General features: G+C 43.5%; 1 protein-coding gene across 2 annotated transcripts in view; it reads left to right on the forward strand.

Moving 5' to 3' along the window:
* Nucleotides 1–2,727: 2,727 nt before the first annotated feature.
* Nucleotides 2,728–26,596, forward strand: part of camsap1b (calmodulin regulated spectrin-associated protein 1b) — a 42,695-nt gene continuing 18,826 nt past the window's right edge. For both annotated transcript variants that reach the window (XM_055920319.1, XM_055920320.1), the window contains exons 1-3: nt 2,728–3,144; nt 3,623–3,783; nt 13,638–13,900. In XM_055920319.1, coding sequence (XP_055776294.1) covers nt 3,624–3,783; nt 13,638–13,900 — 423 coding nt within the window. In that variant the 5' untranslated portion in view covers nt 2,728–3,144; nt 3,623. The remainder of the gene's footprint in view (nt 3,145–3,622; nt 3,784–13,637; nt 13,901–26,596) is intronic.

Genomic DNA, 26,596 nt, shown 5'->3' on the forward strand with positions numbered 1-26,596 from the left:
CCCCCCCCCCCCATTGCTGACAACACATTATTTATAACTGGGATAATAACTCCCTAACAGGTAAAGGAAATGAACAAGATGTGCACATCTGGCTACATGCAGCTCTTACTTTGATATCAAAACAAGCACATCTACTAATGACAGCTCATGCTGTAAAACAGTCCAGTTCAAATGAATGACACAGATCCATATATGGCAATGGTATATTTGCATATAGACTTACTGCAGCTCTGATTGGTTATACAGCACTGGTTTGTGTCGAGTATGAGCTGAGACCTGCCTGTCAAAGCAATAGAATCCTACTCCGATGCGTTCTGCCGACAACAAAATCTCTTGCATAGTTCGTTTTGTTTCTGTATGTTGCATCGAAAGCGGCTAATATTGCGTTGATTCGATCACAATTCCCACAGTAAAGGGAAACGTTGATAGTGTTAACTAAGGGGGAAAACTAGAAAGTTCAGTGAAGTTCAATCTCGTGCTTCTTTGTGCAGGCGGAACTGCGCTCCTGCGCACACACATATGCAGATTAAAGGCGCTGGGTGGTCATTCCGGGGTCTCCATTGGCCTTGCAGAATTTGGAGTGATAAGACCTCTGCAGAAATCAGGGCATTCATACTTTTGCGCAGAGCTGTTGTGAAGGAAATTGTCAAGGAAGTGAGTTTGTGTTTATGCAGGACCTCCTGCCCTCACCTACCGTCAACCAATCATGTCAATGCAGAGCCCTCCACATTTTTTTTTTTAAATTGAGAGGTGCACAGCGATGCTGTACGGAGCTCAATTTGGCCTCTGCGTGCCTCCAGAAGCTCCGTATTTGCATCACACCATACATACGGCGCTTCCGACCACATTTTCAGATCAAGCATAAATGACCAGGAGTCATGCTCGCTACACTGTGATCAAATAACATTTTATTTGTTGCATCATTCGTAAACAACAAATGAACAAGGTGTACTAATACCGAGTTCAAAACAACTGGTAACTCTGAAATTTCCAACTTCAGTGCATTCAAGATAATGGTGCTTTTAAGATGCACACAAAATTTCAGCTTTACACATAGCTCACTGTTATGATGCGTTCAAGAAAACTGGGAACTCTGAAAAATACGAGGTCGAATCATGACGTCAGTGATCATGAGGTCAGAGTTCTAGAAAGAGGTCTGAGTTCATGAGTTGGAATTCCATGGTGGATGACCATTCAAAATAAAATAAATGTTACAGGTCGGGGGCGACCACTTATGTCGCCTATGCCTGGAACCGGCCCGGGTTCCACCTGAGCGAGTCTGACTCTGACCACAAGTCAGAGACCACTATGATGACCAAATGCGTTGGATGGATCCTTTTTTGGCTTGGCACCTAAAACCCTCACAAACTTTTGCAGATGCACAATGGAGAGCATCCTGTCGGGCTGTATCACCGCTTGATACGGCAACTGCACCGCCTGCAACTGCAGGGCTCTCCAGAGGGTGATGCGGTCTGCCCAACGCATCACCGTGGGCAAACTACCTGCCCTCCAGGACACCTACAGCACCCAATGTCACAGGAAGGCCAAAAAAGATCATCAAGGACAACAACCACCCGAGCCACTGCATGTACACCCTGCTATCATCCAGAAGGCAAGGTCAGTACAGGTGTATCAAAGCTGGGACCAAGAGACTGAAAAACAGCTTCTATCTCAAGGCATGTTAAATAGTCATCACTAGCCCATAGAGGCTGGCCACTTTAATAAATTAAACACTAGTCACTTTAATAATGTTTACATATCTTGCATTACTCATCTCATTTGTCTATACTGTATTCTATACTATTCTACTGTATCTTTTTTTCCCTTTTTTTCTTAGGGGTTGGATCAGCTTTAATATTGCGGATAGATTGTTGCTTCCATCAATGTAATTGTCTGCATCATTTCCAATCCATTTAATAATTTCTGCCCTCCAAATTCATATTCATTATATAAATAGGCACTTTTAATTTTGTCTGCCTTGCCATTCCAAATAAAATGTTATATTTTTTGCGCGTATAATTTTAAAAGCAGGTCACTGCTGGTCTGACATTGCTCGTCCATATATGTATATTCTTAATTCCATTCCTTACTTATATTTGTGTGTATTGAGTATATGTTGGGAAGTTGTTTGATATTACTTGTTAGATATTACTGCACTGTCAGAGATAGAAAAACAAGCATTTCGCTACACCAGCAATAACATCTGCTAAACACATGTATGTGACCAATACAATTTGATTTGATTTTGTCTTCTAAGGAGAATGTAATCCAAAAGTAACTGAAAGTAATCAGGTTATGATACTGAGTTTGGGGTAATCCAAAAGTTGTTACTGATTACAATTTGAGTGGTAACTAATACATGTAACTGATTATATTTAGAAAGTAACCTACCCAACCCTGTTCAATATACTATAATTGATTGATAAGTTGAAGGGTCATATAAAGTACTTATTAACAAATGCAGTTTATATTACACTGTTTCATTACATTTCCAGGGACTAATTTCAGAACATAACAAAAGTTGTTGGTATGGGCATATACAGACCGTATTGCATATACACATGGGCTGGGTCGTTCCTGATACTTTTTTTGCAAAAAAACATACAATGTAACATTGTTTCATATCTACCTTCATACGCCCTTCTTTGTCACTGAATGAATGGTTACTTTGAATCTCGGTTGCGTGATAGTTTGAGCATCCACGCAGGCGTAGTGATTACTGGTTACCTAGCTATGTATGTATTGCTAACCGACTGACTATTAGATTTGTATGGGAAAGCGCAGACACGGAGGTACACAAGGTGCTTATTGCGAATAAGTCAAATTATTCGGCCTAAAATGAGTCAATAAATAGAAGGGATAAACGGTAAAACGCCGAATGATTAAATACTGTGTTCCGTAACCGCCGTACATTTATATCTGGCATTGGTTGTAAGTAAGCGCTCCTCGGGGTGCTGTGGCCGCAAATTTCTCAGGCCGCAAATTTGTTTTTTTTGTTGCTGGGGAGGAGACCGTTCGTTCACCTCGCTGCTGTTATGTGCTGCTTGGGCTTTGCTCGAGCAATTGCATAAGAACGTCCTTATGTTGAATCCATTATCCTGTCGGATCTATAGGGTGGATTGAGGACACATCGCGGCTTTGAAGGTATATTGAAAATATTGTTTGATTTAGCTAGCGAATGTCCGCTTGATTCACCCAGTTGCTGTAACCTAGCGTAGATACTATCAGGCAGGCTGTTGTTTTTAACCTCCTAGGTAGCTAACGTTAGCGTCTGTGTTGGCCAATGTGCTTTCTAACTTAGCTAGCAAAGCTATTTTGTAAAACATGTAACTTACGACACAGATTTAACATAACAGCCCACCCAGTTGTCAGCTCGCTAGTTAGCCACCTGTCCAAGGATGGGCGCCCAATGAAGCTACGCTAGGAAGCTAGCGTTAGTGGGTTAGTTAGCTGGCTACAGTAACCAGTTAGCTAGCTAAGAACATTTCTTCAGTGATTAGCTAACATTAGCTAGTTAACGTAATTCACTCATGAAATCACCTGTAGTATGTTTGATGTAAAAAGGGCTTTATACATAAATTTGATTATAAGTACATGTGATTTGAATTTGACTGTTTTACAGGATGGATGTGGAATTGTGTGCTGGCGGGCACAGCACCCGAAGAAAGATGGATTCAGCTGGCGAAGGGACAGTGGAGGTTGTACCTTTGGAATTGTACGACTCTGCCAGAGCAAAAATAGACGCAAACCTACGGTGGCTGTTCGCCAAAGCCTATGGAATTGGTAAGTTATTACACGCACACAACATAGGCATTGAAAAGTTCCAAAATAGTCACCTGTCACACACAAAGCAAATGTGTTGGTGCATGTATACTGAAGAAAAAATATAAACACAAAAGATTTGACTGAGTTACAGTTCATATAAGGAAATCAGTCAATTGAAATAAATGAATTAAGCCCTAATCTATGGATTTCACATGACTGGGAATACAGATATACATCTCTTGGTCCCAGATACCTGGGGGAAAAAAGTAGGGGTGTGGATCAGAATCTGGTGTGACCATTAGTTGCCTCATGCAGCGCAACACATCTCTGTCTCATAGAGTTGATCAGGCTGTCAATTGTGGAATGTTGAACTCCTCTTCAATGGTTGTGCTTAGATATTGGCGGGAACTAGAACACGCTGTCACACGTAGATTCAGAGCATCCCAAACATGCTCAACGAGTGACATGTCTGGTGAGTATGCAGGCCATGGAAGAACTGGGACATTTTCAGATTCCAGGAATTGTGTACAGATCGTTGCGACATGGGGTCATGCATTATCATGCTGAAACATGAGGTGATGACGGAAGATGAATGGCACGACAATGGGCCTCAGGATCTCGTCATGGTATCTATGTGCATTCAAATTGCCAGTTGGACCTACTGACAAATTATCTAAAAGAACGTTAAGGTGGCTTATGGTAGAGGATTGAACATTAAATTATCTGGCAATAGCTCTGGTGGACATTCCTGCAGTCAGCATGCCAAATGCAAACTCCCTCAACTTGAGACATCTCTGGCAATGTGTGACAACATGTGAACATTTTAGTGGCCTTTTATTGTCCCCAGCACAAGGTGCACCAGTGTAATTATCATGCTGTTTACCAGTTTCTTGATATGCCGCACCGGTTAGGTGGTTCGATTATCTTGGCAAGGAAAAATGCTCACTAACAGGGATGTAAACAAATTTGTGCACAACATTTGAGAGAAATAATATTTTTGTGTGAATGGAACATTTCTGGGATCTTCTATTTGAGCTTTTTTATTTAACTTTTTAACTAGGCAGGTCGGTTAAGAACAAATTCTTATTTACAATAACAGCCTACCCCTGCCAAACTCTTCCCTAACCCGGGTGATGCTGGGCCAATTGTGCGTCGCCCTATGGGACTCTCGATCACGGCAGGTGATCGAACCAGGGTCTGTAGTGATGCCTTAGACCACTGCGCCACTCAGGAGCCCCAAGAATGCCACATGGGACCTACACTTTACATGTTGTTTTATATTTTTGTTCAGTATGATTATTTTATTTTAATGTTCTCACTAAGGCACTTCTGGGTGTTTTATATGAACCAAAATGTTATCGCGACGTGAGGTTTTTAATTACCAGAAAAACAACATGCCCTAGCCAGTGTCCATTGAACCTGGAATTGAAAGTGAGGATCAGCTGTCTTTATCCCTCATCTGCAAGGCTGGCAGAGTTGGACCCAAATGTTGTTGGACAGGAAACGTGTCTGTATTCGTCCACACCCCAAACTAACAGTTAGCAGTTAAGCTAGTAATAATGAGGCACGCTTGGAACAGACCTAGATAGTGGGAACCATTCAGAATTGTTCCCACCGTCTAGATTTTCTGTTATTCATCAATGTGTGTGTATGTGTTGAACTGGCTGCCCCCCCCCCCCAGTATGACTTGGCAAATGATCTGCCTCCCCACTGACTCACCAGATTTTGCCATTCTGTTTTTGTGCAGTGGCCTTTAGCAGCAGTGAGACAGGACTCGCAGGAAGCTGATATATAAATCCACAGAATCTACTGTCAGACTGTCATCAGGTCATGGAAAATGCAGAACAAGACATTAGCCTTTCTCACTCTCTTGTGAAGATAGCCAACGGTTGTTGGCTTGTTGTAATGATGCTATATTTAGGTGAAGAACATAATTGACAAAAAATAGGCTACCTGGATCTAGTGCTAACTCCAACCGGAACCTCTTTTGACCCCAAGGCCGACCCACCCATCCCTTCAGACACGACGTCTAGGCTCTGCCTGGCCAGAGAGGGGGGCACGGATATTGGGGTGGCACTCCAGGCCTGGCTTACTGTTACTGACCACTGTAGCAAGTGTTGACCTTTAGTATTAGCCTTTTCCAGGTGCCCAAGTTCTCTGAGCTGTTGAGGGTAACCACTAGAGCAGGGTAACCACTAGAGCAAGCAATAGTTCATGGGCTGCAGGTACCCCAGTGGTTAAGAGCGTTGGGCCAGTAAACAAAAGGTTGCTCGTTTGAATCTCAGAGTCGACTAGTTGAAAAATCTGTCTGTGCTCTTGAGCAGGTCACTAAACCCTAATTGCTCCTGTAAGTCACAATGGTTAAGAGCGTCTGCTAAAGGACACATGAACATTTGTCAAACTTCTTCATAGCAAAACAACCTAAATATTTTGACGCTTCTGGATTTCTAGTTGGTTGCAAGATTCCTAATCTCGTTCCCCGACACTTCCGCCCAAAAGCACAAAGTCTTGTGGACCAACGTGTCAGACATGGCCTTTGTTAGCCAAAACAGAGCCAGGATGCAAATATAACTTTGTCTGTGCATTCATGTGATATGAGTGACACACAAATGACTACAATTTTTATGTGCAAAAAAATTAAATGGAAACATTCGCTGACATGGGCTAGTTGACCTGGACATTTCGGACAAGTTATAAATAGCTGTCTAAGGTATGCAATGACTAACATGACAAAAGGAACTGATGGTGCACTACCCAATTTATAAATTGCACCTTGTGCATTCTACTATTACAACTTCCAATAGTAAGTTTAAAGTTACTTGAAAAGAAAAACCTGCGTGCCCCACAGTTTGGGAACAACTGTCTTAAAGGACCAAAGAGTTTGGTCTGCTTTGTGTTTTCATTTCTGCCATGGGAAAAATATTGTGATACTGGTATCGTCAGTCCTAAAAGGCATTGGCTTACTCTACCAACCGATCATCTCCCACAACACCTGCCATTGCATGCTAGCATACTACAAGCACAAAGCTACGCCTCAATCATGTGATTCGCTAAAATGAAATGACAAATACTTTACTCAGTAGTTCAGTTCCGCTAAGGCCAACTGAATGAGCGATTATCCCAGGCTTAGGCTATATAAAATAGTATTTGTCACATGCGCTGAATACCGTGAAATGCTTACTTACAAGCCCTTAAACCAACAATGCAGTTTTAATATTTACTAAATAACCTAATGTTAAAAAATAATAAGTAACACAATAAAATAACAATAATGAGGCTATGTACTGGTACTGAGTCAATGTGCGGGGGTACAGGTTAGTTGAGGCTGTGTGTAATAGCCTGGGGAAGAGGTTACAATATTTCAATATCTGTCACTGTTCTGTAGCTCATCAGTTACCCTCACCTCCAGTATTTACAATGTTTGTTTGGGAGCATAATTGCATAGATACAGGTAGGAAATCCTTTAAAATAGCAATCAGGCCTAGCATTGTTATTGAAGGCCTGTGGCTGTGGTTACGTGCAGAAGACATGCTAAGATGTTGTGGAGGAGCCAGAGCGAGGTCTGTCTATCAATAGTAGACAACCTGTCATGTGTGAGACGTGTGACCTAATTTCACCGAAAGAGCACTTAGTCTGGCCATGAATCTTTAATTGCTGAACAGTCATGTCAATGGAGTGTGTCGTCTGTGCCTGTTGTCATTGGAAGAACAGAATGGCTCCGTCCATTGTTTTCATATTATGGCTTCTTTGGATTGCCGTTCATATTACCACTTCTGGCTTCAAGGGTCTATTTATTTTTGTATTAACTTACTGTTCAGGCCTCACTAATGCTGAGGCCTGTCACATCCCTTAGTAATATGTAAGCACCTGCATCTTTGCAGTCTATTGTAGTATATCATAGCCTACATTGTTCTTATTTAGGCCTAGGTTCAATTTCATGATCCTACCCTTTTAGATTTCTGCATTCATTACTGTGATTTCATGATGTCACTCAGACTCAAGCCTGCACAAAGAAAGCAGATGATCCTAGATTTAGTTTATAATGGTTATCTATATGGATTGTTTGAATGCTGTTCTCCCATTTTAAGGATGTTTTCCTGCTTACTCTCATAAAAGCTCCCTGTGTTCTAACAGTGAGCTGTGGTCCCAGAGAGCTCAGAAACAGTAATTGGCTTTTGTCCTGATGACGAACTCTGCCTGGCACTCATCCTCCTCTTCCCTACCCCCCCTCCTCTCCACTCCTCTTCTCTCACTCTGAGGAGTCTCCCCACTGTCTGTCTGTCAACTGCTCTAAGGCCCCTGGCTAACAAAGCCATGCAGGCAAATCAAAGTTTATTTGTCACGTGCGCCGAATGCAACAGGTGTAGACCTTACAGTTAAATGCTTACTTAAAGGCCCTACCCAACAGTGCAATTTTTAAGTAAAAAATAGGTATTAGGTGAACAATAGATAAGTAAAGAAATAAAAACAACAGTGAAAATAACAGTAGCGTGGCTATATACAGGCACCAGTTAGTGGGGCTAATTGAGGCAAAATGTAGGTATAGTTAAAGTGACTATGCATATATAATAAACAGAGTAGCAGCAGTGTAAAAGAGGGGTGGGACACTAGGCAAATGACATTCAGGAGTCTTATAGCTTGGTGGTAAAAGCTGTTGAGATGCCTTTCGGTCCTAGACTTGGCGCTCCGGTACCTCTTGCCCTGCGGTAGTAGAGAGAACAGTCTACGACTGGGGTGGTTGGGGTCTTTGACAAATTTTAGGGTCTTCCTCTGACACCGCCTGGTATAGAGGTCCTGGATGGCTGGCAGCTTAGCTCCAGTGATGTACTGGGCCGTACGCACTACCCTCTGTAGTGCCTTGCGGTCAGAGGCCGAACAGGGCGTGCTCGGTCCTCCTTTTCGTATAGTCCATAATCATCTCCTTTGCATTGATTACGTTGAGGGATAGGTTGTTATTCTGGCACCACCTAGCCAGCTCTGACCTCCCTATAGGCTGTCTCGTCGGTGATCATGCCAACCACTGTTGTATCGTCTGCAAACTTAATGATGGTGTTGAAGTCGTGCCTGGCCACGCAGTCGTGGGCGAACAGGGAGTACAGGAGGCGACTGAACACGCACCCCTTGAGGCTCAGCGTGGCAGATGTATTGCTACCTACACCTGGGAGTGGCCTGTCAGGAAGTCCAGGATCCAGTTGCAGAGGGAGATGTTTAGTCCCAGGATCCTTAGCTTAGTGATGAGCTTTGAGGGCACTATGGTGTTGAACGCTGAGCTGTAGGCAATGAATAGCATTCTCACGTAGGTGTTCCTTTTGTCCAGGTAGGAAACGGCAGTGTGGAGTGCAATATAGAATGCATCATCTGTGGATCTTTTTGGCTGATATGCAAATTGGATTGGGTCTAGGGTTTCTGGGATAATGGTGGTAATGTGAGAAATGACCAGCCTTTCAAAGCACTTCATGGCTACGGACGTGAGTGCTTCGGGTCTGTAGTCATTTTGGCAGGTTACCTTAGTCTTCTTGGGCAGATGGACAATGGTGGTCTGCTTGAAACATGTTGGTGTTAGACTCAATCAGGGAAATGTTAAAAATGTCAGTGAAGAAACCGTGGTTGGTCAGCATATGTCCTGGTAATCCTTCTGGCCCCGCGGCCTTGTGAATTTTTTATTTATTTTACCGTTATTTTACCAGGTAAGTTGACTGAGAACACGTTCTCATTTGCAGCAACGACCTGGGGAATAGTTACAGGGGAGAGGAGGGGGGTGAATGAGCCAATTGTAAACTGTTGACCTGTTTAAAGGTCTTACTCACGTCGGCCACGGAGGGCGTGATCACAGTTGTCCGGAACAGCTGATGCTCTCATGCATGCCTCAGGGTTGCTTGTCTCAAAGTGAGCATAGAGGTGATTTAGCTTGTCTGGTAGGCTCGTGTCACTGGACAGCTCGCGGCTGTGCTTCCCTTTGTAGTCTGTAATAGTTTGCAGGCCCTGCCACAAGACGAGCGTCGGAGTCGGTGTAGTACGATTCAATCTTAGTCCTGTATTGGCGCTTTGCCTGTTTGATGGTTCGTCAGAGGTCATAGCAGGATTTCTTATACGCTTCCGGGTTAGAGTCCCACACCTTGAAAGCGGTAGCGCTACCCTTTAGCTTATTGTGAATGTTGCCTGTAATCCATGGTTTCTGGTTGACCATGCGTGTTCATGTGAGAGCGAGCTCTGTTCTATCACATTTCTGAAGACAAAGGAATTCTCCGGTTGGAACTTTATTGAAGATTTAGGTTAAAAACATCCTAAAGATTGATTCAATACATCGTTTGACATGTTTCTACTGACTGTAACGGAACTTTTTGACATTTAGTCTGCTTTTAGTGAACGCGCTTCGTGACTTTGGATTTGTTTACCAAATGCGCTAACAAAAGTAGCTATTTGGACATAAATGATGGACATTACCGAACAAATCAAGCATTTATTGTGGAACTGGGATTTCTGGGAGTGCATTCTGATGAAGATCTTCAAAGGTAAGTGAATATTTATAATGTTATTTCTGACTTCTGTGTGGCGGATATATTTTTGTCTTGCACATTCACTGGCTGTTGTCATATCGATCCCGTTAACGGGATTGCAGCCATAAGAACTAGACATTGGGCCGATGTTGGCATTTTTAGCTAATATCGGCCAATTCCGATATACTTACCGATTTTTATATTGTGCATCCCTATTGTAGAGTATATTGGTCATGCTGCTGCACAGATGCTGGGCTGGCCCTATAAAAAATACTTCACTGGCAGGAGAGGCTGCCTGCCCATCCCTGTGTAGTTGACAATTCAGCCTCTCCTATCAGAGATGCATCTTGGAAGGTGTGTGTGTGTGTGAGAGAGCGGGTGGCTACGTCATGTGTGTTAGCATGCCTGTGTATCTGTCTCCCTGTGTAGTGTCTGTGCGCACGCATGCTCGCGCCTGTGTGTTTGTATCCACCCCAGTGCCGACACAGACAGAACATGGCTGGCACAGCTCCTCACACCAGCGGCCAGCCATCCAGTCAGAATGCCACCCGTTGGGGCAAGCTGGTGTTCTGCTCTCCTGACTGGTCTGATGGTGATTGGGGGATGCACTACAGCTGGTCCTGGCAATGGAGCGAAAGGGTGTTTACCATGCAGAGCCCTCTCCCTGTCCCAGTAGTTGGCTATCCCAGCCCACTGTGCAGAGGGGGTAGGAGAGGGGAAGCTGCTGCCACACAGTATCAGTGTCTCCAGGGGGAAGTCAAACATGAAGACCCATCCGGGTCCCAGCAAGGCCAGACCCCTTTTTGTTTTCACTCAATGCGTTATATAAAGTGCAACTTTCACACACATCTCTCTCTCGGAATGACTGACTGTTATACAATAACAGGATTATTATTGAATCTGTTGTAATACCCAGACGGAATCAGACATTGTTATACAATCCCATGTGTATTATCCATACATCCCTACTTCTCATAACAATATTGTTATGGCCATTGAGCGCCTACTCAGACTGTGCATTGCAGTAAAATCCAAATCAGACTATCTTACCTGCTGTGTTGTTGACTGGTTCAAGGAGAGCTCTGCTTGCCTCAACCTGTATATCTTCCTGTTAGTGTGGTTGGATGGGAGAATGCTGACGATCCGATCCCTTAGGATCGGATTTAGGCTCTGCCTTTATGCCGTCAGTCAGTCAGTCATGGCTGGGAGGGTGTCAACACGCTGATGGAGGAGTTTAGATATGGAGATGGAGTTCTGTTAGCTCAGCCTCACAGCCACAACTGAGAGCGAGCTGTCTGAATAATGGAGTTCATCAGGGTTATTTTTGCCCTGAAGAACATCACACCTTTCTGAGAGCGTGTGCATGGGCTTGTCACGTGCAAGGGTCCGCTGTGGTTTTTCTGTTTCATGCCTCCGCTTTACTGTTTTAAGATCCTAAAGACATGGATTGTATGCACATGTTTCCTATTAGATGACCAGAGTATGACATCAACAGACATCAGTTATCATGATCTGATTCCTATCCTTCAACACTGGAGTCATTTAGCCTGATATGGTGGGTTTTCAAGTCATTGCAAATGCAAGATAGACTAGGATAACTAGATCAGTGTTTGTTTTCCTCCTCTGTGGTGGAAACTGGAAAGGCTTTGTTGCAGACTAGAACAACCAGAGAACCCAACTCTGCTCTCCTTAGTGTTACTGTAGCCCATCTGTTTCTGAGTGGAACTCCTGAGTGGAAATATAGGTCCCAAGCCGTGACTATATTTACACAGAGTAAACTGAGCCCTCCTTGCAGAACAAATACACTACATGGCCAAAGGTATGTGGACGCCCGCTTGTCGAACATCTCATTCCAAAATCATGGGCGTTAATATGGAGTTGGTCGGCCCTTTGCTGCTATAACAGCCTCCACTCTTCTGGGAAGGCTTTCCACTAGATGTTGGAACAATGCTACAGGGACTTGCTTCCATTCAGCCACAAGCATTAGTGAGGTCGGGCACTGATGTTGGGCGATTAGGCCTTGTTCGCAGTTGGCGTTCCAATTAATCTGAATGGTGTTAGATGGGGTTGAGGTCAGGGCAGGCCAGTCAAGTTCTTCCACACCGATCGCGACAAACCATTTTTGTATGGACCTTGCCTTGTGCCCGGGGGAATTGTCATGAGGAAACGGGAAAGGGCCTCTCCCCAACTGTTGCCACAAAGTTGGAAGCACAGAATCACCTAGAGTGTCATTGTATACTGTAGCATTAAGATTTCCTTTAACTGGTACTAAGGGGCCTAGCCCGGACCATGAAAAACAGCCCCAGACCATTATTCCTCTTCCACCAAACTTTACAGTTGTCACTATGCATTCGGGCAGGTAGCGTTCTCCTGGCATCCGCCAAACCCAGATTGGTCCGTCAGACTGCCAGTTGGGGAAGCGTGATTCATCACTCCAGAGAACGCGTTTCCACTGCTCCAGAGTCCAATTGCAGCGAGCTTTACACCACTCCAACTGATGCTTTGCAATGCGTGTGGTGATCCTAGGCTTAAATGCAACTGCTCGGCCATGTAAACCCATTTCATGAATCTCCCGATGAACAGTTCCTTTGCTGACGTTGCTTCCAGAGGCAGCTTGGAACTCGGTAGTGAGTGTTGCAACTGAGGACAGAATATTTTTTTACGCGCTTCAGCACCAGGCGGTTCCGTTCTGTGAGCTTGTGTGGCTTTCCACTTTGTGGCTGAGCCGTTGTTGCTCCTAGACGTTTCCGCATCACAATAACAACACTTTTACAGTTTTACCGTTGCAGCTCTAGCAGAGCAGAAATTTGACGAACTGACCTGTTGGAAAGGTGGCAGCCTATGACGGTGCCACGTCGAAAGTCACTGAGCTCCTCAGTAAGGCCATTCTACTGCCAATGTTTGTCTAAGGAGATTGCATGGCTGTTTGCTCGATTTTTATACACCTGTCAGCAATGGGTGTGGCTAAAATAACCAAATCCACTAATTAAGGGGTGTCCACATACTTTTTTTACACAGCGAGCAGTTGCAGTTGTCACATTCCCTTTCATTGTTGAAAGGTTTGATATTCCCTAAGAAACTTAATACTACAGAGACGCTTGTGGAGTTTTCAAAGTTAAAAAGTTAATTATTTCACATTTGGCCATCCATGAAACATTAGACTCTTGTGTATATAGCCCTATGCATCTTAGTCATCACAGCAGTGTTTCCCCTAGATTATTCCTGAAGTAGGCGAAGGGCTGCACGCACCATAATATTCCATTTGAAACCGATAGCAACCAAATATTTTCACGCCGGTTGTGATACAAATAGATGTAAGAATTGGAACCCAACCAGTCTGTTACAACATAACTAACCATGTCTCTTCCCCTCCAGACCACATCCCAGAGGACCTGCGGGACCCATTCTACACAGACCAGTATGAGCAAGAGCACATCAAGCCCCCCGTCCTCCACCTGCTGCTGTCCTGTGAGCTCTACTGCCGCGTGTGTGCCCTCATCCTAAAGACGGACCAGGCCGCCTCGCTGCAGTCACACCTGTCAGTTATCCAGGCCCTGAGCCGTAAAGGGATCTATGTCATGGAGAGTGATGACACACCTGTCACAGAGGCTGACCTCGCCTGTGTGCCCATCAAAATGGTGAGTGGTAGAGAATGGGTAGTGTGTGTGTAGGAAGGGTGAAATAGGCCTACTGTTCAGAAGGTAATGGCAGCATCTCAATAGTCTTAAAGGCCGACTGGGCATGAAAAACAGTCCAACTCTGCCTCTTTTGGAATTTTCAAACAGATATGGGGTGTGCCTTTGGTGGATCGTCGACGTGTCATTCTAGTCATGCGCACCGCGGCTGACGTAGTGCACAATAACTCTTCCAGTATGTGTTGATGTCATTTCTCAGGATTTATTTTTGGACGGGATCTGTTGTGATCCGTCAGATATTGCACTTCTGAAGCCAAAAATCTTATGCTTCCATTTTTTTAAATATATGATTACATTTCATGGTATAATGGTGCGTTTGTCAGTTATACAGTTTAAAGCTGTTATTTTTGCCCAAGGTCGACCTTTTAAGTGGTTCAAGTATTTCTCATTGTCTCCTCTTCTTAATCTGCACTGAAAACATTGGAGAGAGAGAGAGAGGGAGAGAGAAAAGCAATATGGTGGATGCCTCGCATGAGTACAGATTAAGGAAAAGAAGCGATTGAGATGCACCCAATGGCCACTTCATCACAGACCAGGAGCTCCCTATTTGGGACGTTGGGACTGATTTGGTAGGCGATCCATGGTGTTTGTGGGAGTCTTTGCCAGAGGCTGCTTATGATTTGTGGTCGAGAGAAGTTTTTAAAATGAATTAGCCCCTGTGCAAAAACGGCTATAAATCAAGTCAGAAAAGCACACACTGCCTTTCTGCTGGTGCAGTGTTGCCTGTTAACTGGCCAAGGATGAGCGAAGTCAAGAACCTCCGACTTCTGTTTGGTTAATCTTTGTGTAGGTACACTGCCCTTTTATATAGACTGTCAAGCTGGCCAAGGCAATGTGAGAGAGAGGGAAAGGAGTTTGCAAATGTGACAGGTGCCAGTATCAGTATCCCTTCCTGCTGTAGGCCTTCTCTTATCTCTTCTGATTTATCCAATGGAAGTAGCCATTGTTCTCTCTATCAAACTATGGCATCTCTCTACAGCCCTAAGCCTCTAACACTGGAATACCTAATCTACTAGATCTTGGCAAACAGCTTTTGACCTCCAGTTTTGCCTTTGACCTCGTGTCTTTGTTGTTGACAATACTTTCTCATCATAACATTCCGGCTTACAGTAATTTACATGTTGTTCATTTGTTTGACCTATTAAATTAGTTCCAGACCATTTGGCTGCTTCCTTATCTTTGGCTACCTTTGTGATTTCAAATTTGTCTCGGATTCATGTCCATATAAAGTCATTTCCTATTCCTTGTACATTCACAACAAAGCTTTTGGCCCATTCTGGTTCTTTAGGTCATTGTGAAGGGAACACTGATTCAGTTGATCTCGTTTGATAATCATTTCCTCACAGCTGGATGGAGAAAGGCTAACAGGCCTCTCCATGGTGAGAGGAGAGAGCAGTGTTGAGTTAGGCCTAATATGAGCTAAATGACCCAGTGGGGTTCCTTCTGTCCTGCACGACCTTTACCACTCTCCTGTAGTGTACCCTTGTCCCTAACATTGCCATTTTCCATGTTGACTAGTCAATATGGAAAGTCTGGTGCAGCAGTTGCATAATGATTGATTGAACATTTTTAGCGCTCTATTCTGTCTCCACTAGCTCATGTAGCCTAGTTCTCATGAAGCACAAAGCTTCTCCTTTATGACTTTCAAATCTGTGACTGGTATTTTTTTTATTGGGCTTGTACTTTTTGCTGAGGTCTCGATTTTAATTCCTGAGATGGCACAGGAAGGTGAATGTTTTGACACGAGTCACCCTGCTGATGTCTATCGGGTCAGGAAACACAGATTTGGACTACTGACCCAAAGCAACATCTCCAACTAGCTTTGTGGAATGAACACCACTCCCTCCATGCATGTTATGTTGAATTGAATACATTACACCAGTATTTCCTTTCATAAGAGATCCAATAATATGTTTCACTGAAAGCACTTAGAGTACCAACACCGGTGTTCGGCAGCGTTAAAACATTCTACCCTGTCGTTGCCACGGAGACACACGTTGTAGCTGAGGCAGCTTCGTTCTGGTGCGTGACTAGTCAAGTGTGTGTCTCTAAGTCTAGGTTGATAATCCAACCAAGGTGCTATGTAAGCAACCAGACACACATGCTTAGGAAAGTCTGAAATCCTCCTGACCAGAGAGAACTGCTTGTCCTTTGATGGACTAGGCAGGTCTGTGTAAGAGTTGAGAACCCCCCCGGGTTGCTGAGTTGGCAAGGATGTGTTTCCATGGCAACACCAGTGTTCTTCCGCCACTCCTCATGTGCAGCTCCTGGGCTGTTTGTGTGTGTGTGTGTGTGAGGAGGCTGAAGAAATTTGGCTTGGCCCCACAGACCCTCACTTCTACATATTTACCATTGAGAGCATCCTGTCAAGCTGTATCATTGCCTGTTTCGGCAACTACCGCACCATCTGCAACCGCAGGTCTCTTCGGAGGGTGGCGCGGGCAGCCCAATGCATCACTGGTGGCACACTGCCTGCCCTTCAGGACATCTACATCACCTGGTGTCACAGGAAGGCTAAGAAGATCATCAAGGACCAGAGCCATTGCCTGTTCACCCCGCTACCATCTAGAAGGCAGAGGCGGTACAGGTGCATCAAAGCTGGACCTGAGAGACTGAAAAACAGCTTCTATCTACAGGTCGTCCGACTGTTAAATTCGCTGAAAATGCCAGCATCGGCCCGATGTCTGGTTTAACGCCGATGTGTAAAACCGCTGTCAAACGCTGACGTGCATACCTATACAGCGTAGGTAGATGACGTAATGGCGCCACGAAAAATATAATGCTACACGTGCAACACATCATTCCTAACCTAGCCCACAATGTCTGCTGTCTGGATCGAGCAGTCAACAAGTCGAGCAGTCATTTGAAAGCGTAAGAAAATTTCAGCGATATACCTCAAAGGCGAAATCCATTAACGCCAAGATAATGGAATTCATTGCCCTTGACAATCAACCGTTCTCTGACGTGGATGCTGTTGGCTTTCGCCGACTGGTCGAGCACCGGTACACACTACCAAGTAGGCGCTATTTTTCAGGTGATGTTACCCTACCGGAGTTGCACAGTATTGTTGAAACGCACTTCCATGAGCTACTTGCTATGGGCGTCACTGCCATTAGCGTCACGACTGATATTTGGACCAGCGACGTCAGCCCCATGAGCATGAGGAGCCTGACAGCACAGTGGGTCGACGAGGATTTCGTACTGACGAAAGCTGTGTTGCATGCTCAAGAATGTGCTGGTTCTCATTCCGCTGCTGCCATTTCAATGGCATTTGAGAACATGTTTGAAACATTCACCCACTTCTAGCGCCATTTGAACAACTGACTCGAGAAATATGCTCAACTGCGTCTGCAGCAGATGTGCTACCCTCTGCCATGGCATTGAACCACCTGCTCAACAAAAAATGCAAACAGCCCGTCGGGTTAACTTGGAAAAGTTCTCTACTAGAGGCTGGGAGAACAAGCCCGTCGGTGGCATTATCTCTCAGCCTCTTTACTGTGTCGCTACCATGCTCGATGCTAGGTACAAGGCCCGCTACTTCGATGCAGGCAAGAAACAGGGTTTACGTGAAATGTTAGACACACAGCTGGACAAGATGGAAACGGACACAGTGACCGTGCGGCACCGAGGAAGAGAGGCCACGGACAGACAGAGCTGAAACTTCCCTGCTTGACATGTATGATGAAATCCTGGTTGAGACTGAACAACGAAACAGCACAGCAAGTAAGTGAAAGATAGGTTTTGATTATGTTTTACTGGTAATGGGGACATGTGTAAATGCTAACAATAACTTTTTGGTCTGTGTGTGTGTGCGTTTCTTTGGGGGGGTGGGGGTGGCAAAGAAAATATCGGATATCGGTTTTGGCCAAAAATGTCATATCGCTGCATCCCTAGCGATAACATCTGCAAATGTGTAAGCGACAATTCAAATTAGATAGAGCGATACCTGCTCAGTGCTCTGCTTCCTGTTTGACTCCTGCTGCCCAGCAGCTGGGGCTAATAAAACAGCAGTGCACCATTTCCTGGGTCTACTCCCGACAGGTTGGAGGAAATGCATTGTCTTTGTGAGGGGGAGACGTGAAAGTCAGCTTGGGGCAATATAACAGTAGTAGTCCATCCATACTCTCCTGGGTTCCTTTCAGACAGGTCTGGGGAAGGGGATTGTTGGTTTTGTGTGTGTCTGGCGTATTCATTGTCTTCTAACACTAGCACATGACCAGTTAGACTATGCTGTTTATGCTAGTATTTTTATTTGACTCAATATTTTTTTGTTTAGATACAGCGTCCTGAGGATGAATAAACAACATTGTAGTTACTCAAATACTAAACTAATTGACAGGGAAAAGAAGAAAGCCTATACAGAAATATTCCAAAACATACATCCTTTTTGCAACAAGGCACTTATTAAGTAGTACTGCACTTTTTGTTCTGAATACACAGTGTTATGTTTGGGGCAAATACAAAACAATACCGAGTACCACGCTCCATATTGTTAAATAAAATCACATTTTATTTATAGAGCACATTTCAGACATGGAATTACAACGCAATGTGCTTCACAGGAAAAAAACGAATAAAGAAAATAAAAACAAATGTACTACACAACAAACAAAATAATAATATACTGAAGAACAAAAAAAAGCAAAAACTTAAAAGCTGTGTTTTAAAATCTCTGTTTAAACATGTCCACAGTTTCTGCCCTCAGGTTCACTGGCTGGGGCAGAATAACTAAAGGCTGATTCTTCAGAAGGGGTTTCGCCATAGCGATGTTTAGTGCTTTGAGGAAAATGCCTGTGAACAGGGAGTAGTTAACAACAGCTTGCACTTCTTCAGGTATGCAATTAACTGTTTTGAAGAAGGTGGTGGGGATAGGATTGAGAAGGCAGGTAGAAGGCTTAAGTTGTGATATCACTTTCCTGAGGAATGTCTGTGTCAACCAGGGAAAATAAATTCATTGTGCCTTTGCGTGGTATGCTAGGGCACATATAATCAAAGTTCTCATCAGGTCTTGCTTGACTGATTCCCAGCCGAATGTTTATCTTCTCTGAAATAGGTTTGCGGGGCTAGGATTTATTAGGCCGACAATGGTCGATAAGAGTGCACTCAAATTATTCTGATTTAACAGGGATCAAGTTTGAAAAATGAGCCCGTCTGGCATTTCAAATTGGCTTGTTATACAGTACCAGTCAAAGGTTTGGACAAACTTACTCATTCAAGGGTTTTTCTTTATTTTTACTATTTTCTACATTGTAGAATAATAGTGAAGACATAAACTATGAAATAACACATATGGAATCAATGTAACCAAAAAAGTATTTTATATTTGAGGTTCTTCAAATAGCCACCCTTTGCCTTGATGACAGCTTTGCACTCTTGGCATTCTCTCAACCAGCTTCACCTGGAATGCTTTTCCAACAGTCTTGAAGGAGTTCCCACATATGCTGAGCACTTGTTGGCTGCTTTTCCTTCACTCTGCGGTCCAACTCATCCCAAACCATCTCAATTGGGTTGAAGTTGGGTGATTGTGGAGGACAGGTCATCTGATGCACTTTTCCTCTTGGTAAAATAGCCCTTACACAGCCTGGATGTGTGTTGGGTCATTGTCCTTTTGAAAAACAAATAATGGGAACTACACATGCGGAAATCATCCCTTCACCTACTCGGCGTCTCAAAAAGACACGGTTGGAACCAAAAATCTCAAATTTGGACTCATCAGACCAAAGGAAAGATTGCCACCGGTCAAATGTCCATTGATCGTGTTTCTTGGACCAAGCAAGTCTCTTCTTCTTATTGGTGTCCTTTCGTAGTGGTTTCTTTGCAGCAATTCGACCATGAAGGCCTGAGTCACACAGTCTCCTCTTTAACAGTTGATCTGTCTGTTACTTGAACTCCGAAGCAGTTATTTGAGCTGCAATCTGAAGTGCAGGTAACTCTAATGAACTTATCCTCCGCAGCAGAGGTAACTGGGTCTTCCTTTCCTGTGGCAGTCCTCATGAGAGACAGTTTCATCATAGCCTTGATGGTTTTTGCGACTGCACTTGAAGAAACTTTCAAAGTTCTTGACATTTTTAAAGTAATCATGGACTATTGTTTCTCTCTGCTTATTTGAGCTGTTCTTGCCATAATGTGGACTTGGTCTTTTACCATATAGGACAGTCTTCTGTATTCCACCCCTACCTTGTCACAACACAACTGATTGGCTCAAATGCATTAAGAAATTCCACAAATGAACTTTTAACAAGCCACACCTGTTAATTGAAGTGCATTCCAGGTGACTACCTCATGAAGCTGTTTGAGAGAATGCCAAGAGTGTGCTAAGCCGTCATCAAGGCAAGGGTGGCTATTTGAAAAATCTCAAATATATTTTGATTAAACGCTTTTGGTTACTACATGATTTTATGATGTCTTCGCTGTTATTCTACAATGTAGAAAATGGTAACAATAAAGAAAGACCCTTGAATGAGTTGGTGTGTCCAAACCTTTGACTGGTACTGTATATGTCAAGATGCTCTCTCAGAATATCATAATGGAAGTGCAACTTTGACTTTCTCCACTTCCGCTCTGCCTTTCTGCAATTTCTCTTTTAACCTTTACTTCATACCCATCCCGGATCCGGGAGCATCCTCATCAAAAAAGCTGACTAGCATAGCCTAGCCTAGCCTAACGGGACAGGGATATCATAAAATATAATTTAATGAAATCACAAGTCCAATACAGCAAATGAAAGATAAACCTCTTGTGAATCCAGCCGCCATTTCCGATTAAAAAAAAAAAATAATGTTTTACAGCGAAAACACTATGTATTTATATTAGCTAACCACAATAGACAAACACACAACGCCATGTTTTCACCATGTTTCCACCGCATAGGTAGCTTTCACAAAACCCAGAAATAGAGATAAAATTAATCACTAACCTTGAACAACTTCATCAGATGACAGTCTTATAACATCATGTTATACAATACATTTATGTTTGTTCGAAAATGTGCATATTTGAGGTATAAATCGTAGTTTTACATTGCAGCCACCATCACAAATAGCACCAAAACAGCCAGAATAATTACAGAGAGCAACGTGAAATACATAAATACTCATCATAAACATTTATGAAAAATACATGGTGTACAGCAAATGAAAGATAAACATCTTGTGAATCCAGCCATCATTTCCGATTTTTAAAATGTTTTACTGCGAAAACACTATTTCTATTAGCTCACTACAGTACCCAAACACGCAACGCAATTTACTCCCCGCCAAAATAGCTTGCACAAAACCGACAAAATAGAGAAAATTAATCACTAACATTGAACAACTTCATCAGATGACAGTCTTAACATCATGTTATACAATACATTTATGTTTTGTTCGAAAATGTGTATATTTAGAGCTGCAAATCGTGGTTATACATTGTGAATTCGTAGCAACGATTCACCAGAATGTCCGGAGATATTTTGGACACTCACCTAATCTGACCAAAGAACTCATCATAAAAATACTTGTTGTATGGCAAATGAAAGATACACTGGTTCTTAATTTAACCGCTGTGTTAGATTTTTTAACCGCTGTGTTAGATTTTTTAAATAACTTTACTACAACATACAGCATGCGTTATTGTGAGACAGCGCTCACCAACACGGCGGAGAATAGGAGTCAACATATTACACAGAAATACGAAATAACATCATAAATGTTGTCTTACTTTTGCTGTTCTTCCAACAGAATGTTGTGCAAGGAGTCCTAGGTCCAGAATAAATCGTTGTTTGGTTTTAGAATGTCCTTTTCTTCTGTCGAATTAGCAACTTTGGCTAGCCATGTCGAGCTCACGTGTCCATCATCTCTTGACGCATGGAACGAAAAATTCCAAAATTCCCAATAAACATTGAATAAACTGATCAAACTCAGTTGACAAATCCTACTTTATGATGTTTTTCTCATATGTATCAAATAAAATCAGAGCCGGAGCAATTCGCCGTGTATCCCGAACGCTCTTCAGAAGACAATGTCGAGGTTCCCCGCGCGCCATCAAACAAACAAAATACCGGACCTGCCACTCCAAAAGCTCTTATTCGGCCTCAGATCAAGCTAGACACCCCATTCAACCTTCCACTGCCTGTTGACATCTAGTGGAAGGCGTATGAAGTGCATACATATCGATAAATAAAAGCCGTTTGAGTAAGCAGGCCCTGAAACAGAGCATCGTTTTCAGATTTTTCACTTCCTGTATGGAAGTTTGCTGCCAAATGAGTTCTGTTTTACTCACAGATATAATTCAAACAGTTTTAGAAACTTCTGAGTGTTTTCAATCCAATAATAATATGCATATTGTATGATCTAGAACAGAGTACGAGGCCGTTTAATTTGGGCACGATTTTTTCCAAAGTGAAAACAGCGCCCCCCTATTGATAATAAGTTAATTGATTAGTTTCCTCATTCATCCAAGGAGCTTTCTGTTTGGATGTTGTAACGCTCGTCGTTAGGTGGAAGAGAGGAGGACCAAGGCGCAGCGTGGTAAATGTTCATGATGTTGAATTTTAATAAATATCCAACAAAACAGAACACTGACAAAATACAAAAACACGACGTGAACAGACCTGAACTTGAGAACAGATAAAACATGGACGCACAAACAGGAACAAACGAACGAACACAGTACCGTGTGGCGAACAAACACAGACACGGCAACAATCACCCACAAACAAACAGTGAAAACAGTCAACCTTAATATGGTTCCCAATCAGAGACAATGACAAACACCTGCCCCTGATTGAGAACCATATTAGGCCAAACAATAAACCCAACACAGAAACACATAACATAGAATGCCCACCCAGCTCACGTCCTGACCAACTAAACAATACAGAACAAAGGAAATAAGGTCAAGAACGTGACAGATGTGGCCCTTTTCAACCTTACCAGACAATGGCATCAATGGTTGCCCTTTTAATTTGCTATTAAAGTGATCCAACTAAAGGATCACAAGAGGAAGGCAGAATAGGTGACGCTAATTGTTCATAAATCTGTTGCAAGTTAGTGTGTTTTAGTAATGTGTTCAGAATTACCCTGTGCTATGGGCAACAAGGTCGTAAACAAATACACAGTGATCAGATAAAGCAACATCAACTGGAGAATATGTTAATAGAAAGGCTCTTGGTAATAACCAGGTCCAGATTTTGGCTGCTGTTATTGGTGGGCCTAATAACATGTCGGATAATGTCCATAGAGCTCTAAAGATTAATAAATTCAATGACCTTGGAGTCACTCTTCGTCAACATGAATATTAAATCAATAGGTAATAGTAAAGAAAGTGGGGCAGTGCATAATTATTCTATTCTCTGTGCTAGCAAGGGTGTGTTACATTTTCTTTGTAGTCCTTCCTGGGTTTGGACTGCTTCGGGCAGGGGGGCTGGAGGCTTCGAGCCAGGCTAGCCTGACCCTTCGCAACAGCAGATGGTGTCGGAAACCCCAGGAAGGTGGAGGATGGTCCAAGACCCTTCTGGGCTCCTGAGTGGCGCAACGGTCTAAGGCACTGCATATCAGTGCTAGCGGTGTCATTACAAACCCTGGTTTGATTTCAGGCTGTATCACAACCGGCCATGATTGGGAGTCCCATAGGGCGGCGCACAAGCCCGGGGTAGGCCGTCATTGTAAATAAGAATTTGTTCTTACCTGACCCTCCCTAGTTAAATAAAAAAATACAAATATATGTCAGCGACCTGCTGAACTGTGGGATTGGGACAGATCAACACCGCCGACTCATAAACATCTTTGCTATAGGAGGCATTTAATTCTAAGATTCGTTTTGCCTGGGTTACAGCAAGGTCGGTGTACTTAGAAAGCAGGTTATCCTTTTCTCGCAGCCGAGCAAACAGCCGGAGGATCTCTTCCCTAAGCTGCTTGCACATGGTGCATTTAGGGCAAACAAATCCCTATCCATTTTCCAGTTCCACCTTATCCTTCATCTTGTGATTGTCATTTCTGCTCAGACGTGGATAAAAACACTGGTTGCTTAGGGCTGCTAGCGTTAGCCTGCTCCTTTTTCGTGATGGCTTGCAGCTAATTAAGGACAGGCAAAATCCTAGAGGAAAGCCTCGTTCAGTCTTCTTTCCACCAGACACTGGGAGATGAATTAAACCTTTCAGCAGGACAACCTATAACACAAGGCCAAATCTATACTGGAGGTTCTTACCAAGAAGACAGTGAATTTCCCTGAGTGGCCGAGTTAGTTTTGACTTACATCTGCTTGAAAATCTATGGCGAGACATGGAAATGGTTCTCTAGCAATGATCAACAACCGATTTGACAGAGCTTGAAGAGTTTTGAAAATAATAAAACGCAAATATTGTACAAACCAGTTGTGCAAAGTACATGATTTGGAAAGGCACAAACCTGTCTATATAAGGTCCCACAGTTGACAGTGCATGTCAAAGCAAAAACCAAGCCATGAGGTCGGAGGAATTGTCTGTAGAGCTCCGAGACAGGATTGTATCGAGGCACAGATCTGGGGAAGGGTACAAAAACATTTATTCTGCATTGAAGGTCCCAAAGAACACGGTGGCCTCCATCATTCTTAAATGGAAGAAGTTTGGATCCACCAAGACTCTTCCTAGAGCTGGCCGCCCGGCAAAACTGAGCAATCGGGGGAGAATGACCCAACAATCCGATGGTCACTCTGACAGAGTTCCTCTGTGGAGATGGGAGAACCTTCCAGAAGGACAACCATCTCTGCAGCACTCCACCAATCAGGCCTTTATCGTAGAGTGGCCAGACGGAAGCCACTCCTCAGTAAAAGGCACATGACAGCCCGCTTGGAGTTTGCCAAAAGGCACCTAAAGGACTCTGACCATGAGAAACATTATTCTCTGGTCTGATGAAACCAAGATTGAACTCTTTGGCCTGAAAGCCAAGCCTCATCACCTGGTCAATACCATCGCTATGGTGAAGCATGGTGACTAGTCAGGATCGAGGGAAAGATGAACAGAGCAAAGTACAGAGATCCTTGATGAGTACCTACACCAGAGCACTTAGGACCTCAGACAGGGGCTATGGTTTACATTCCAACAGGACAATGACCCCAAGCACACAGACAAGGTAACGCAGGCATGGCTTCGGGACAAGTCTCTGAATGTTCTTGAGTGGCCCAGCCAGAGCCTGAACATCTCTGAGATGAGACTTGAAAATAGCTGCTCAGCATCGCTCCCCATCCAACCTGACAGAGCTTGAGAGGATCTGCAGAGAGGAATGGGAGAAACTCCCCAAAAACAGGTGTGCCAAGCTTGTATCATACCCAAGGAGACTCGAGGCTGTAATCTCCGCCAAAGGTGCTTCAACAAAGTACTGAGTAAAGGGTCTGAATACTTACAGTACCAGTCAAAAGTTGGGACACCTACTCATTCCAGAGTTGTTTTTCTTTTTTACGTTGTAGAATAATAGTGAAGACATACAACCATTAAATATCACACTACTAAAAGACACCAATAAGAAGAAGCGCAATGGACATTAGACCGTTGGAAATCTGTGCTTTGGTCTGAGTCCAAATTTGAGATTTTTGGTTCGCAGAGTAGGTGAACGGATGATCTCGTAGGAGGTGTTTTGCTGGTGATGCTGTCAGTAATTCATTTAGAATTAAAGACACTTAACCAGTATGGCTACCACAGCATTCTGCAGCGATACACCATCACATCTTGTTTGTGCTTAGTGGGACAATCATTTGTTTTTCAACAGGACAATGACCCAACACACCTCCAGGCTGTGTAAGGGTTATTTGACCAAGAAGGAGAGTGATGGAGTGCTGCATCAGATGACCTGGCCTCCATAATCACCTGACCTCAACCCAATTGAGATGGTTTGGGATGAGTTGGACCGCAGAGTGAAGGAAAAGCAGCCAACAAGTGCTCAGCATATGTGGGAACTCCTTCAAGACTGTTGGAAATGCATTCCAGGTGGAGCTGGTTGATTTGAATGTTAAAAGTGTGCAAAGCTGTCATCAAGGCAAAGGGTGGCTACTTTGAAGAATCTCATATAAAATATATTTTGAAGTAACACGTTTTTGGTTACTACATGATTCCATATGTGTTATTTCATAGTTTTGATGTCTTCACTATTATTCCCCGGAATGAGTAGGTGTGTCTGAATTTTTGACTGGTACTGTATGTATATGTGATATTTCAGTTTTATTTTTAATAAATTAGCAAACATTTCTAAACCTGTTTTTTGCTTTGTGGTATTGTGTGTAGATTAAGGGGGGTGGGGGGCAGCTGTAACCGAACAAAATATGGAACAATTCAAGGAGTCTGAATGCTTTCCGATGGCACTGTATGAACCACATTGACACATCCATCCCAAAGCGGGAGGTTAAAAAATCTGGAGCATGTCTTTAATTAGACTTATGTGCCCATGTCCCCACATAACCCTGATTTTGTTTTCCTGTGTCTCTGCCCCCTCCACCCACCCATCCCCATCACATGCCCATCATTTTTGCCGTGATGGACCTGTTCTTTGCCATCCCTGTGCCCACAGTCGATATCCCGATTTTGACGTGATTGTTCTGGCTCGTCCTGCCCCCACACAATGGCAACATACCCATGATCGATCAATACCCTACTGTTTTCTGAACTGACCTGTCCCGTGATTGATCAAT

The sequence above is a fragment of the Salvelinus fontinalis genome, chromosome 4 (genome assembly GCF_029448725.1).
Source record: "Salvelinus fontinalis isolate EN_2023a chromosome 4, ASM2944872v1, whole genome shotgun sequence".
In the NCBI taxonomy this organism is placed as follows: Eukaryota; Metazoa; Chordata; class Actinopteri; order Salmoniformes; family Salmonidae; genus Salvelinus; species Salvelinus fontinalis.